General features: G+C 36.7%; 1 protein-coding gene across 1 annotated transcript in view; it reads right to left on the reverse strand.

Annotated features, from left to right (window-relative positions):
* LOC108778264 (uncharacterized) overlaps positions 1–13,962 on the reverse strand; it is a 254,792-nt gene that overhangs the window by 195,990 nt on the left and 44,840 nt on the right. The window contains exon 2 of the mRNA XM_018545395.1: positions 7,106–7,452. Coding sequence (XP_018400897.1) covers positions 7,106–7,238 — 133 coding nt within the window. The 5' untranslated portion in view covers positions 7,239–7,452. The remainder of the gene's footprint in view (positions 1–7,105; positions 7,453–13,962) is intronic.

The raw sequence follows: 13,962 nt of genomic DNA on the forward strand, positions 1-13,962 counted from the left end.
CTGGGGAGGATACCGAACACGGGGAAGGAGAATGTAGTTAGGAGACTGAGGGAGCGGCGAAGAGAGTACCGAGGAAACAGAGAGAGAAGTGCGGCGAAGCGTCGGGCGCAGAGACAAATTGTCGAACAGTGCTTGTGGTCGGACATACACATGTTCGCCGAAGTTGGGTTACATTTAGAAAACAGGATTACAGTTTGCCCGACGGTCCCCGGTCCGTCGACCTGGCGGAAAACCCGGTGGGAGGAGGTTAGGGAGAAGGGGCTCGAAGACTATGAAATTACAATGCACCTGCACACCACGCGCGCAGGTGGCTTTTCAAGTTCGCTCGCTCGCGCGATAGTCCCGATAGTCTTGTAACAATGCGCCACCGCGATTGTAAGATCGACGAAACCCGAAACCCCTTCTCTCATTATACAGTACCTTTTTACAGCTGCTCCCTTATTGAACAATTCGACAGTACAGCATCGAACGATGTATTCGTGATGTCTTTACCGTTAACGATTGCGTTCTTCGAGAAAATAATTTCACGCGGTAAATTGACACTTAAAGCTGTATTTGTTACAAACATTTTATCAATACAATTTTTCATTGTAATAATATAAGGTTTTACTATGTAAACGGATATATTTATTAAATAGTATAGCAAATTTTATAATTTCACAGAGTTGGGGGTCTGGTCGTCCGTCTGCAAAATTTCTTTTAGAAACAGTTTGACTTTTTCAAATTCTACTTTCGGCAAAAGATACCTGAAAACTTTAGCTTCGTCAAAGCAAAGTATGAGTCAAATTAATTGATTGTAATGGGGTCAATGAGATTTTCAATGACGTAGGGTAAGATAATTATCTAAAAGGTTTAACTTTTTCAATTTCTGTCATATTCCGACATTTTTAATGAAGTTCTTTCAAGTTAATTAGAAGTTTCACTACTTACAAGAGGACGATTAACCATATTTCGCTCAATTTTTAATATGTATTGTATACCAAATTTCGTAAATATTATGCTTTGATATATGTGTAACTATTGTTATTGTAAATTGTCACTATAAATTGAGTGAAATCTAGAATGACGTTTGGATGTCCTCTTATTAATTCGGTTGCACAAAGTAATTATTCCTATATAATTCATTTATTGTTTTATGTATAATAATGCGAGAAAATTAAAATAATACCTCTAATAATTACTCTAGTATTACAGTTTGTCGGAGGAAATGAAATTTCAAGCGAGATCAAGTTAATAACTAACAGAACTAGGATACACAATCTCAACGAGGAATATCAACTGAGCATCCGTCTACCGGGAAAACAAAGTTGTCTGGGCGAAGTTTACAATTCACTTTGAAAGAGCACTTTCTGCGCTTGGAAGCGCGGTTTTATTGTTGTGAACACACAAATTGGTGGACAGCAGTCGCTTATAAGAGCAAGATTAGCATCAATATTGAATTGTCATTCATGCAGAGACACACATATGGGGGAGAGATACGAAATACCTCGTTCCACGCATACGCTGAGACATGCTCTTCCTCCTCGGAAAGCAAACAGAATCGCCTCTGTTTACTCGTCGAAGCAAACGTTTTCGCCTTCGTGCACTCCGCATACCCATCCTTTGCCTCCTCAAACGCATGGTGCGAGAATGTTAACGTTTCTCCCTCGCATTTTGACTTATAAATCAATATGACGGATACGCATTTATAGTTCGCACAAAATCATATTTTCATGGCAATGTTGTTTGAGATTGGTATGGATATATATATATATATAGTATACACACACAAAGAAATCCTTATATTTTTAAAAATAATCGGATTTCTTGTAATCCGGTTATTTTTAAAATATTGGGATATATGTGTGTGGCGCCAATGTTTACTGTTTATCACGGAAGAAATAATGCCTGGTGCTACGCAATCGTGAAGAATATATTTTTAGGCAAACGCTTTTGCAATAAAACCATTTATCACCGTCATCCAAATAATTACTTGTAACATATATGATTGACCTGCCATAGAAGTTACCCCATTGTTATCACGTGTTGTTGAAACAAAACAAATTTGGTGCGAACACAAAGTAATTAATTCGTGCAACACGCTCTCGTTAATAAAGCAATGTAATAAAAACCGCGAGAGGATCGAAGTTTGGCTCGTGAACCAAGTTGCTCTTCAAAACAAGCAAGTAGTAACGACGGAGTTTGAACGGCCGAGTCCGCATCGCGCGTGATAAGATTAAGTGGTGCGAAACGAGAAAGTAAAGATGGAGAAAAATGACAAAAGCTTTCTTTATGCCCTCTTTTGAGAATCGCTCGCAATCTTTGAGGACTGATCACGATATTCGAGTCGCGTTCGTCCAACTTGAATCTCACCATGACTTTACGAGCGTAAGTCTTTTTACAATCTCCGTCTTCATTCGCCAAGTTGGACACGCGCGCGTAAAAGAAGTTTTTTATCCATCGTTTTTTATCAAGAAATAATTCAGTAATTTGAAGAAATTATTTAAAAATTATCTTTAGCAATTGTATTTGAAATTAAATGAAACCGACGTAACGCTTCGTTTCAAGATACCGCGGTAAATCATTTTCGTAGTTTTCATGAAGCAATGTTATTGAATAATTTATTGATCCATGATATTGGCTTAGACGACATCATTCATCTATTGTTATAAAGACCAGTTCGTCATAAATGACGAACGTAACATAATAACGGTATATGAAAGGAATATAATTACTGCTATGCTACAATGGAAGTATGATCCTTTTGAAGTTCGAATAATGAGACAAGGTGCATGCAGACCAGTAGCATGCTGCGTGTATTCATATCTCGTGTGTGAGTAATATGTGAATTAAATACGCATGTCTGATTCACAATGCAGTCTTCGTGCATCTATACACGCTATAATACGCAAGATACCGCGCCACTGATCCGTTTTTCTATGGCGCGTCATCGAAATTCAAAGAATAAAGCGAATCAATTTACGCTTTATTTCCTCTACTCGTTTTCTGCGATAGATTGAAAGATAAACAAAGAAAAATAGACTCAAAGATAATAAAGTAAATCGAATAATATATAAAAGAATCTTATTTTCGGTCAAAGTGCTTAATAATATTCATATGCAAATGCAAATACATTTTGCAGTTCTATAATCTGCATGCCAATTCGGCTTGTTGGACTTGAAACGCAATAATCATAAACTAAAAATAACATCACAAATTACACTGATCGTTAATAATGCTAATGAATCTTAAAATACAACAATAAAGAATTTGTTGTGAAAAATATTACTTTAGCCAGAGTTTGAGCCCGAAGCTTCCAACTTTCGAGAACAGGCATCCGACCAATTTGACAACTGGCATATAGAAATATTTTTTGTAATAACTAGTGAAAAAACGGTATTTTTCCACAATACGTAAATAAAGAATTATAAATGAAAATTAGACCAGTTATTAAGCATCAAAATCCGCTCTGACTAAAAATAAAATTCTTTCTATTATGTCATTTATTCTGATCAGTTTAATTTCTTTATATATTGTATCATATAATAAAAACACAAGAAGTGTTATACTGATAAACATATAATAAAACTTTCTTTTTTTATTCAAACATTATGACGTAACGTGTGTAATAACCGAGTTAAAAAATTTATTGCGGGAGGAAATGCTTTATGCAGAAAAAACTGAAAGAAGCTTCATTACTTCCATCAAGCATTGTTGATAACTCACAATCAGTATAAACGGGCGTACAGAGTTGCATGACAAATGACTTTTAACCCCATTTATGTCGACTTAACACGACGTGAGAGACTATCCATCTCCGATTTCTGCTTACAGTAGTTAGTCTTCTCAGTATCGCGCAATATTCACCGGAGGCATCAACTGGGTTTCAACCTTTTCACGTCACGGAAGTTGGAAGTTTCAACACCAGGAAACAGCAAGCGCTCGGTATTCGGGTGTTAATTAATCGACAACATTTTAAGACGGGCGTACTTGAGATACCGATTCGAGAATCGCTTCTCTCTCACGCCTTTCATAAACTACCCTTCCACCCATCCGTTCTCTTTTGTATGCAATCTCTCTCCTTCTCTTCCTCCTCCATCTCTTTCATCGCTTGATAGCAGCGCAAGTTATTACAACGATTCTCCATCTCTCTCGGGTACTCTTGTTACCCGCCGTTAATTAGAGTACAGTCTGCTACCGACGACAACTAACTGCAAAGGAGAGTCTTCAGCGGCGATCCTATATTCCACCACTTCGTTTCCCCTTCGCTTAAACTCACTCCGAGTTCTCTCCCGCTTGATCCACCATCACCAGAGCACGATGTTTGCGGCTTGAATTATTCCGGCGGATCTACACGCAACCCTGGATCACGCTTTAAAGGATCCGCTTGTCTAGCCCAGTCGTTACCGCGACGACATCGCTTACGACGAAGTCAGGATCTAACTGGAGGGACCTTACTAAATGGACGGAGGACGCGTAACGATCTAGAAGATTGATGTGCCACAATGGCGCGTGATAGTAGGTTCTCAGTTCTGTTACGGTATGCTATGCGTTGCTACTTCGGACTTTGAATAAAGCGACATTCCACTTGGCGAATGTGTATCACATTTGCATCGTCATGCTTATGTGTCGAGTATACTTCTGCAACTTGCTCCTCCTGACTTGTATTTGTGAACAGAAATTTGACGTGATATAACACAGATTACTTCTGGATGAAAATACAGCAACTGAGTGCCTAAAGTCTCTAGAGGAATTAAACGTTATATTAAACGTTATATCCAAAATTAAAATATTAGGGTACTCTCTAGGATATAACTTTAATTTTGGAATGTAATTTTTAAAAATATCACTTGGTCGTTATGTTTCCTATTACAAATGTTAGCGAGTAAATCTCGGAAAGGCAAGGAAGGCGCAACTTTGCGACTTGTTCATTAAGACAAACAAGGTAAGATACGTCGGAGTTGTAGAACGGTAGTGCTTAATTTCTCACGATGAAGTTCTAGTGATTAAGACTGCGATCAGACTTCGCGGAAGTTGCAAACTCAAGGACGCTCACCTTCTCATATCAGCTTATACGCGGCCTGTAACGGTAACCTTAGACATAACTGGAGAAAATTGAGTTACTTCGGGCACGTTTCAGATTGATTTCTAGGTAGCAAGGCCCTATATCTTTCTACGGAGCGAAGCGTGATTGGTTTTCAATCCGTTCTACGTGGATTGAATGATCATTCGGTAAAACTCTACTTGGGCTAAACCCTCTTGCAATATCGTTTTCTATGTGTGCGATAATTTGATCCCGCTGTAGATACATTGTTACCGATTCCAGATCTCCGCGTTTTCTCTTGGGAGTACGTAGGATAAAATACTGTCTATCGACAACCCAATACAGTCGGTCGACTATTTTCATAGTACATTTTATATTGTAATTTCGATCTGAAATATTACAATATTTCTAATAATACAAAAAATTTCTCAGATATAATCATTTTAGGAATAGATTTAAATAAATGTGCCATATTTTTTGTCCAATTATTTAAGAAAGTATAATATATATGTAATATTAGAATATATTTCAACAATATTCTCGCATTGTATCGCGTTATATGAGTTTATGACCGCACAATCTACTTATCAGCGCAGCATCTGTGATACAATTTCATTAATATATACAAAAGTTATGAGGTCGTAGAGTGAAATAGTTATAGATGGGTAGTAGCTATCGGTTTAAACTTTCAACGGTGATAATTAACAGTAAAATATATTAAAACCGTCCAGTCTAAATTATATAACGGACTATTCCTGTAATTCGATTATTGCAACGTCCATCAGGCAGAGTGACGGCATTAACGGATAAATGTCCCAGGTTATAAAAATTTAATGTCCGTCGAGATCTGAATACTCGTGAGATTGCTTTTCTCTTAAGCGAGTATTTTATGCATTTATCATCATTCCCGGTTTGACGCTCTCTGTTATGCGAGCAATAGATTAAATTCTGAACTCATTTTTTCAAAGAAATGTCATTAAAATCATTTATGATTGCATTAATGGAACGTATCTTCACAGCAATGTCTAATTTGGTTTAATGTCATTATAAAATTTCCTTTAAAGCGCTTTAAAATAGTAAAGTAATACTTTGAAAAAGATCTAATGTTCAATTTCTATATTTTATTACTCTAGCGGATCTCATTTGTAAAAAAAAGCTTTAAGCCAATAATAATTAATTAAAGTAAATATAATCATCCGTTATTTTATATTATTTTAAGGAGTATTGTAAATTTTAACATTTTATTAATATCATAGCAACATGCGTTTGAGGACTTCTACCCAACTTTAGATAGGTTCATTTCACTTTGATGTCTCTTTTCTTAATTGCCGTGCAGAAAGCTGATGCGCCATTAATTGTACTCGTTTGCGAACTTTCAGCCAGTCGTGGCTCGTTAATTGACACTATCAATCCTTCGTACAGAGGTTATCGTGAAGCACACTTTCGCGTCCGCCGCTCGTCGTTTGCGCTATAACCCTGATTGCCAAAGTTCGAATCGTTAAAAAAGATTCGGAGTAATGCGAAAAAATAACGCTACGCGATATTTCATCGTTTACTGCGCCACTTCTTTCCTTCCTTTTTCGCTTTCCCGTCGGACGAATGAAAATATGTCGCGTAAAAAAGAGGAAACGCATGTGCGCTCGTTTTGACATGTTTTTTCAGCTCGTAACGAAGCGACACGCGGTCCGAAGCATAATTTATCATAATGTATTATCATATGAAAATGAAGATTAGTGTACGTGACAACTGCAAATATCGCGTGTTCATGCATTCCGCGGGCAAATCATGAGAAATGATAAATGACGTTAATAAGTCACATGCACAAGAAATTAGTGACACATTATTATACTTTAACTCTAACAAATTTAACATTAACTTTATATTTTATTACAGCAGTCACTTTTTTCAGTAGAGTCATTTCATCATAAGCGCTCTTCACCAAAAGTGTTACGTACTTAAAATTATGAAAATTCTAACTATAATAAGAGAATATTAATCCAATTTTATGGTAAAATTTCACAGTCTAATTTTTTTCGTTATCATCGCGTTGTATGAATCATAAAGAATAACAATTGTACTCACTGTATCCACCCACGTAGATGGGCGTCCATGTTACTTGAGTATAGGCCAAGGGAGTTGCTGCGAATAACACGGCGCTGAACCATACCGCCCGACGTACCGCACTCATTTCACTAACAGCCTCGATAGTCGTCATTTTTTTCTCACGTTTCAATCAGTTCTTCGTCTCGATATCATCTTCTCCAACATGCCTCCGCTACTCCTCTCCGCTTTTATTCGTTATGCTCGTTCCTCTTTTTCCTCTCTTTTTTTTCGTCCAAACACGGGCGCACAACAATACGTCACGGCCGTTGAATATCTACGCAATCGAACGAAACTCTCGATACCACCGTCGCTTTATCCTGCAGCATCTAATAGCTGGTATTTTCATATCATTGTGATTTGAAGCCGCTCGACGGATAATAGCTCGAAGGAAATTACAAGAATACGATGCTGCGTGATTTATACACGCATAATATTTATATGCAATTCAATTAAAATGCTCAAAAGAAGAATTTCATTAAATCAAGTCTGCGTATTAATAAGAGCGAACTTGGGAGCGTGAAGGATCGACATGCAGATGGATTGTCGAGGGAGGGATGAAGATTCAATAGATAGATAGATCAAAAGACGTGCCATTGATTGAAAATAGAAAAGAGTGAAGCGTTTTTACTTGACTCGTGAGTATTAATTAGTCTTGCGGTTGATTCTAGCTAGGTTATGATCGAGTATCACGATAGGACATAACCGACTCGCGAAGCAACGAAATTAATTAATTAAGCACGATCGCGCGTCTCCGCTCTAATTGATGCTCGACACGAATTGATGCTTAACACAATCCGTTATACTACCATCGGCGACAAATATGGAAATTTAGAATAAAGGGACAGCGGCCCGTCGTTGTTTATCAGACGCACTTTTTCCGCGTCATTGAACGAAAGAGCTTTACGTCACGTAAAATTTTGCACTCTCGTTGCCGTTATTCCTCTTCCCGGACAGAATCTTCATTTCTGCACGAGTCCTGATTTATGCACCCTATACTTCACGTTCCTTCTTCTCAGAACGTATTACTCCGTTCCTTCGGGTATAACATGAAGACACAATCATCGCTTTTACCGACGGCGATCGTGAGAGTAACGGCCTTTCTACTCCCGCTGCTCGCTCTTCTCTACTCGTACTTTTTTACCCTCGTAACATGTGCGAGACCGTTACCACTATTTTCCACCTTTTTTCTTCCTTTCAGATCTACCGGACGCTAGTTCTTTCTCACTCCCAAGCGGAATTAGACTCATGCAGACCTTACTCGTCTTCTTAAATCCTTCAATGACTTTGCCCAGTTCAAAAAGCTTTTTTCCACCGATACGAGATCCCGTCTGCAACAAAATAGCAAAATATTTCATTAGAAGGATTCCTTTGACGGATGATCATTAAGAGATGAAGCACGGACCAAGTCTCAAAGAACTCTTGTGAAAAATTCCAAGACTAAGGGAAACTATTGGAACCTACAGATTTACACGATTGCTAAAAGCGACTTTTCTAAATTAAAGTGTTCGTCACATTTTTCACGTGAAATTTTTATTTTTATAATAAATTTTTTAAAATAATTTTAAATTAATTGTTAAATTATATATACTGATATATTACATATAATGATAATAATAATATGCAAAATATAAACGTGTTAACATGTATCGATTGTTCGAAATTGTATTTTTTTAAATACCATAATACGTCATATTTTCAATTGTCCATTACTTATAAATGCGACAAGTACAAAATTAAAATTGTTAGAAATAGATCGCAAAGAGAGATAAATAGAGAGAAAAGGTATTCTTATATATATTTTCCACATCTATTTAAAAAAAAAAAACTTAAAAAATATATCAAATACAAAAGCACTCCTCTACTCATTAAATTTTTTCGCTTATTTTATCTCATTTTCTTGAATATAAAACGTGGGAGCATGACAGACATAATAATTATCTTATGCGGTTACTTTAATTTTCGTCACGTCTCAATCGGAATGAAATTCATATCGCGACGAGCGAGAAGAGACCGCATAGTTTCTAGGACTGCGATGGCATTTGCATTTTCATCTGCTTGGAAATGTCGTCGATGTCTCGTTAGCGTATCTCCATCGAGGCGACGAGCGGTGCATAAGACGGAGGTCATGGTTCTCCCGTGATGTTTCACGAGGTCGCTATATAGTAAGGACTTTGGAGGCCGAAGGCGGGATGACGACCCCATTATGGTGACGCCAGCGGAAAGTAGAGGTGGAGTTGACAATTCAGTTGTACATAATGTGACAAGCCGAAGTTATCCCATCGTTTTGCCACCAAGTGTTATTCACTCATCGTTATCTATCGTCGCCGGTTTTACCACGAACTTGTCCAGCAGTTATGAAAGCCACTCTGCGTTCTGCAAGGACGACCTTTATACACTACCTCATATAGTGCATCGGTGGACGATCGGGTGCTTAGCTGCAGGAACTACCTGTTCTTCTCTTCCCTCCCCCACTTCTAGTCCTTACTATGTACTTATCGCTCGTCCACCTTATTAGCTCGCGCTATCTTCTTAACTGCTCTTAACACTGCCTTAACCGAGATTCCTGAACACTTTCCTGCACCGTAGCATTTTCCGGTCTACGATTACGTTCAAAGTAGAGAGCAACTTGCAACTTTCGCCGTCGCATCATTTCAGAATAAAGAAGGTAACTCCGTTAAGGACGTTTTTCTCAAGTATATAAACTCAACCCGTGTAAATAACAGTATTTCATAGTCTTTCTTTTTTTCATCCAACATTCATTTGTTTGAACAAAATTCTTTTCTTTCCTTTGTCTCCTTTTATATCATGTAGAAGTAAAAGAAGAGAAACATCGGACGACAAATAATTATCTCTTTTTTCCATCAAAATAGAAGTGATTGCGTTAGAGAAGGTCTGACTAGATGCTGACTTTATCTACTAGGATATATTTGTAATGCAATTACAATATTTATTGCGCCATAACTTTTTTGTCATGCTTCAAATTACATTTTGTTGCTGCCACGGACACAAATGATATTTTTATTCGTTAGATTAAAATGTATTTTTACAGCAATACGTCTGGCTCAGAAATTGTTCTATCCGCAAAAGCGGTCTTTAGTTATTTCATACCGCCGCCGATCTCGTATTCAACAGTCATCTCGTTTGATCACCTCTTGCATACGATCCTCCAATTATAATTCGCCACTCCCATCAGACACCTTCATCGTAACCGTGTCAAGTGTTTCCCCTTCCGGTATGACGCTTTTCCTTTTATTCTCTTTTTTTTAAGTAATCTCCATTGGGAAGCACTACCCCTATAAATGGGTTTATCCAAAAGGTGCCGATGTAGTTAATTTAATCCAGGTGCTGATTGGACACGCAAGGAACGGTGATCGAAATAGAAGAAGAAACATGTAACTGGAGTCGGCATGAAAGAACGAAAAAGAAAGCCTCAAGTGGCTTGTGATTGTGTCATGCAATTATGGCTAGTTTCGTTTGATAAAACCGACCTAACGGTAAAAGAGGTTTCGATGAAAAGAGAATCAGCGGTTACCAGAATGTCAACGACACAAAGGCCGGGTCAGCTCTGTCTCGTCTCTTTTTTTTTCTCTTTCTCTTTTCCTTTCTACATCTTTTCCCGGTTCAGCAATCTGCAATTTGCTTTCTACTCGGAAATGTTTTCTCTATCCGAATTGTCTCCGTTTTCAGTTATTACGTTTCGCTATGTATATGAGTAAGTATAGAAATAACGCTCTGTAGATAGTTATAATCGAGCATCTTTCGCACGTCGCTAAGATAAGCAGTAAAACTTAATGTTCATGCCAAGACTAAATGGCCAAATTCTCCATAGGAAGATCAAATGTCCGAAGAGGTAAATAGTTACGAGTAAATAACATTTCTCGTTGCAAAGATAATTACTCGGGCCGCAGTTCGCACGAGTTCACGCCGTGTGTCTGGAGTTTACGTCGTTTTCTCTCTCCTTTCCTCACCCTTTGTCTAACCTTGTTTCTTGATGCCCCGGCAACTCCTCGTTTAGCACCACCGCAAATTAGCCTGCAACCGCGTTTTCTGCGTCCATCTACAAGCGCTGCAACGAGCGCGTATGCCGTTTTCGTTTCAAGGTGAAGCACATGTTCTTTGGCCGAAACTTAATTAAAGGAACGCTATCTCTTGTAGAGATATTAGCTCGCGCTGTCTGTTTAATTTAATGTTCATTAAATGTTCATTTAATAAGATGAAAAGAATTATGTAGGGCTCAATCATGCTTGACTTGAAAGGGTTATACCAAAGCATAAATAATATAATAGCTGTATGATGTGTAGCTCCTTTGGCACAGGTATGCCTTTGATAATACTAAATATTTCCTGCTTTCCAAAATTTCGAATTAAACCAGAGAAATGCAAATAATAAATTTATAATCGAATATATTGCAGTATATATTTAGAAGATCAGAAGAAAGATTTAAATAATAAAATATAAATAATAGAAAATTTAAATAATTTGTCATTCGCTAATAATATCTTGAGACAACAAAGACATTAACATTGACAATAATTAGTCCGCTGAACTCTACTGTCACGGTTATTGAATGCATGGCGAAGCAACATAATTATTAATCGAGTTAGGCTTCAATTAAATGGAATATCGATTAATTACGCATCAGAATGTATCTTAGCACGTCCACAATCAAGGCCTTTAATTGTCTGTGGCTTTAGATGACTGTGCGCTTCGTAGTATTGTATAATTAATCATCTGACCATCCTGCCGATCAAACAACTTGAAGTGATGTTTCTTGTGAATTACCAGCTGTAAATTCGAAACTAACGAGCAAAGTCATACTGAGATTAACACATATATAATGATACTGAGCAACAAAATCGTCATTGTTACATAAAATTATATTGCAAGAATAAAATGGAATATAAAAAATAAAAAATAGATACTAAATAAATTATTTAAATTGTTAAATTTAATATTATAATACTACATATGTGGGCTTACATAAAAATTCTCTGTATATTTATAGTATAATAATTTATGTGTTCTAAGTATTACACAGTAGAAATTATATTTGTTCGTAAATATCCATTTAATCAAGAAAACATATTCCACTAATATTTGTTGAAATACGTAAAACAAAAGCAACCATGCGCGCTTGCAGCTTCGGTTGTCGTTTGTTGTTATAGTTGGAAGATATATTCTTGGATAAGACTGCATGATAAAGATATATGCATCGAGCATTAATATTCAGGTCAGACCGAGCGTGAATTCTGTAGCGAATGTCGCGCTATACCGTTATAGTTCCAACAAGCGCTTCTCAGGATGTACTCAAGTTGTACTCGCTGTTTCGCGGAAACACACATTAAACGTCGTTGACGCCTCCTATTTACGGATGTAATCACATCGTATTCAAACGTCAGTATTTCTTGAAACTGTTGTTATGATTAGATAAATGCGTTCCCATTTAAAATTCTAAAAATCTCTTTCGAGAAACTTTGAAAAGACTGTGCTTAAAATCAACCCAATCGTATTTTTAATTTTGCCATTATAAAAAATTTACTTAATCATTAAGAGTATTGAATTTTATCACCCCCTCTCTCTCAATTTTTTGCCTGATAACTTTTCCTTCTCCGTTCTAGAGAACCCATCAACTGCACAATTACCACATCTCCATAATCAGTCAGGTTTCTCGTAGTGGTCTCATGTTTGCCAGCCGGAACGCGGTGCATTTAGTTTCTAATGGAGCTTAGCGACTAAAGATAATGACACGTTCGTTCCGCAGCAGCGAGCAACCTCCGTCCGAAATGTCGCAGCACTGCCTCGTGCTAGTCCAAGCACCAGACAATATTTGTTTTTCACTTCAACAACTACGGCAAACGTAACGCCGCGTTGTTTGCCGGAGTAGAACTTCGAACTAGCTACCAAAAGGATAGGGAACGTCTCGTACGTGTTTACCGAAGCGATGTTTATTCGCGAGCGAGGTGTGTTATAATCGAATCTGTAAATTACTCGAAATTTGAAAAAAAAGCTCCAATATTAAATTTTTTAATAATATAATATTATGCTTGATCAAACAAAAACAAAGTATATATTACATAAGATATTTCTATAGAAGATATTTGTAAATGTAGAGCGTAAAAACATTCATATTTTTTTAAATAATTCAATTACAAAGAAAAATACATATCACCTCTTGAACATCTTCTTTAAAAGTTCGCTACGAAAGAGATATTTAACACTGTTTTATATTCCTTGCAGATTTTTATTTTATGCAAATCTTTCTTTTCGGCATAGCAATACATTTCGAAGAAATCTAGAATATTAATAATTATTATCTTCTTCGCGAAACTGCACTGCCAAGAACGTGATATTTTACGTAACGAATGTAAGGAGAGAAAAATATAATACATAAACTATCTCGAGTCGTAGCAGTATAGAAGGAGAATGGTTATCCTACGATTCTTCCCTCCGTTCCAATCTTTTGAATTCCAATTCTGAACACAGCCATAATACAAGCGAATAAATAAAATAATATATATTTTGTTAAACTCGTTTGTCCGTCGCTATTTTTTATATTTCTTCTTTTATTTCAGGTGCTTTTTATGTCAACCGACGAAGTCGCTTCCAAATAAACATCAACTAACAATAACACATAACATGAATGTTATAATTTCATATTCAATAATTTTATCTTTTCTACATTATTAATTAGACAACTAAATAAATATAATTTACACTATTATAAGATAATATATTTTAAAAGAATACTTATATAATAGAAATTTTTTGAGCAGTTACTGGATAGTTATATGTAACGTTATAATTAACTCTGTTTAGTAACTAAGAAGTGAAACTAC

This window comes from Cyphomyrmex costatus, unplaced genomic scaffold (genome assembly GCF_001594065.2).
Source record: "Cyphomyrmex costatus isolate MS0001 unplaced genomic scaffold, Ccosl1.0 scaffold5, whole genome shotgun sequence".
In the NCBI taxonomy this organism is placed as follows: domain Eukaryota; kingdom Metazoa; phylum Arthropoda; class Insecta; order Hymenoptera; family Formicidae; genus Cyphomyrmex; species Cyphomyrmex costatus.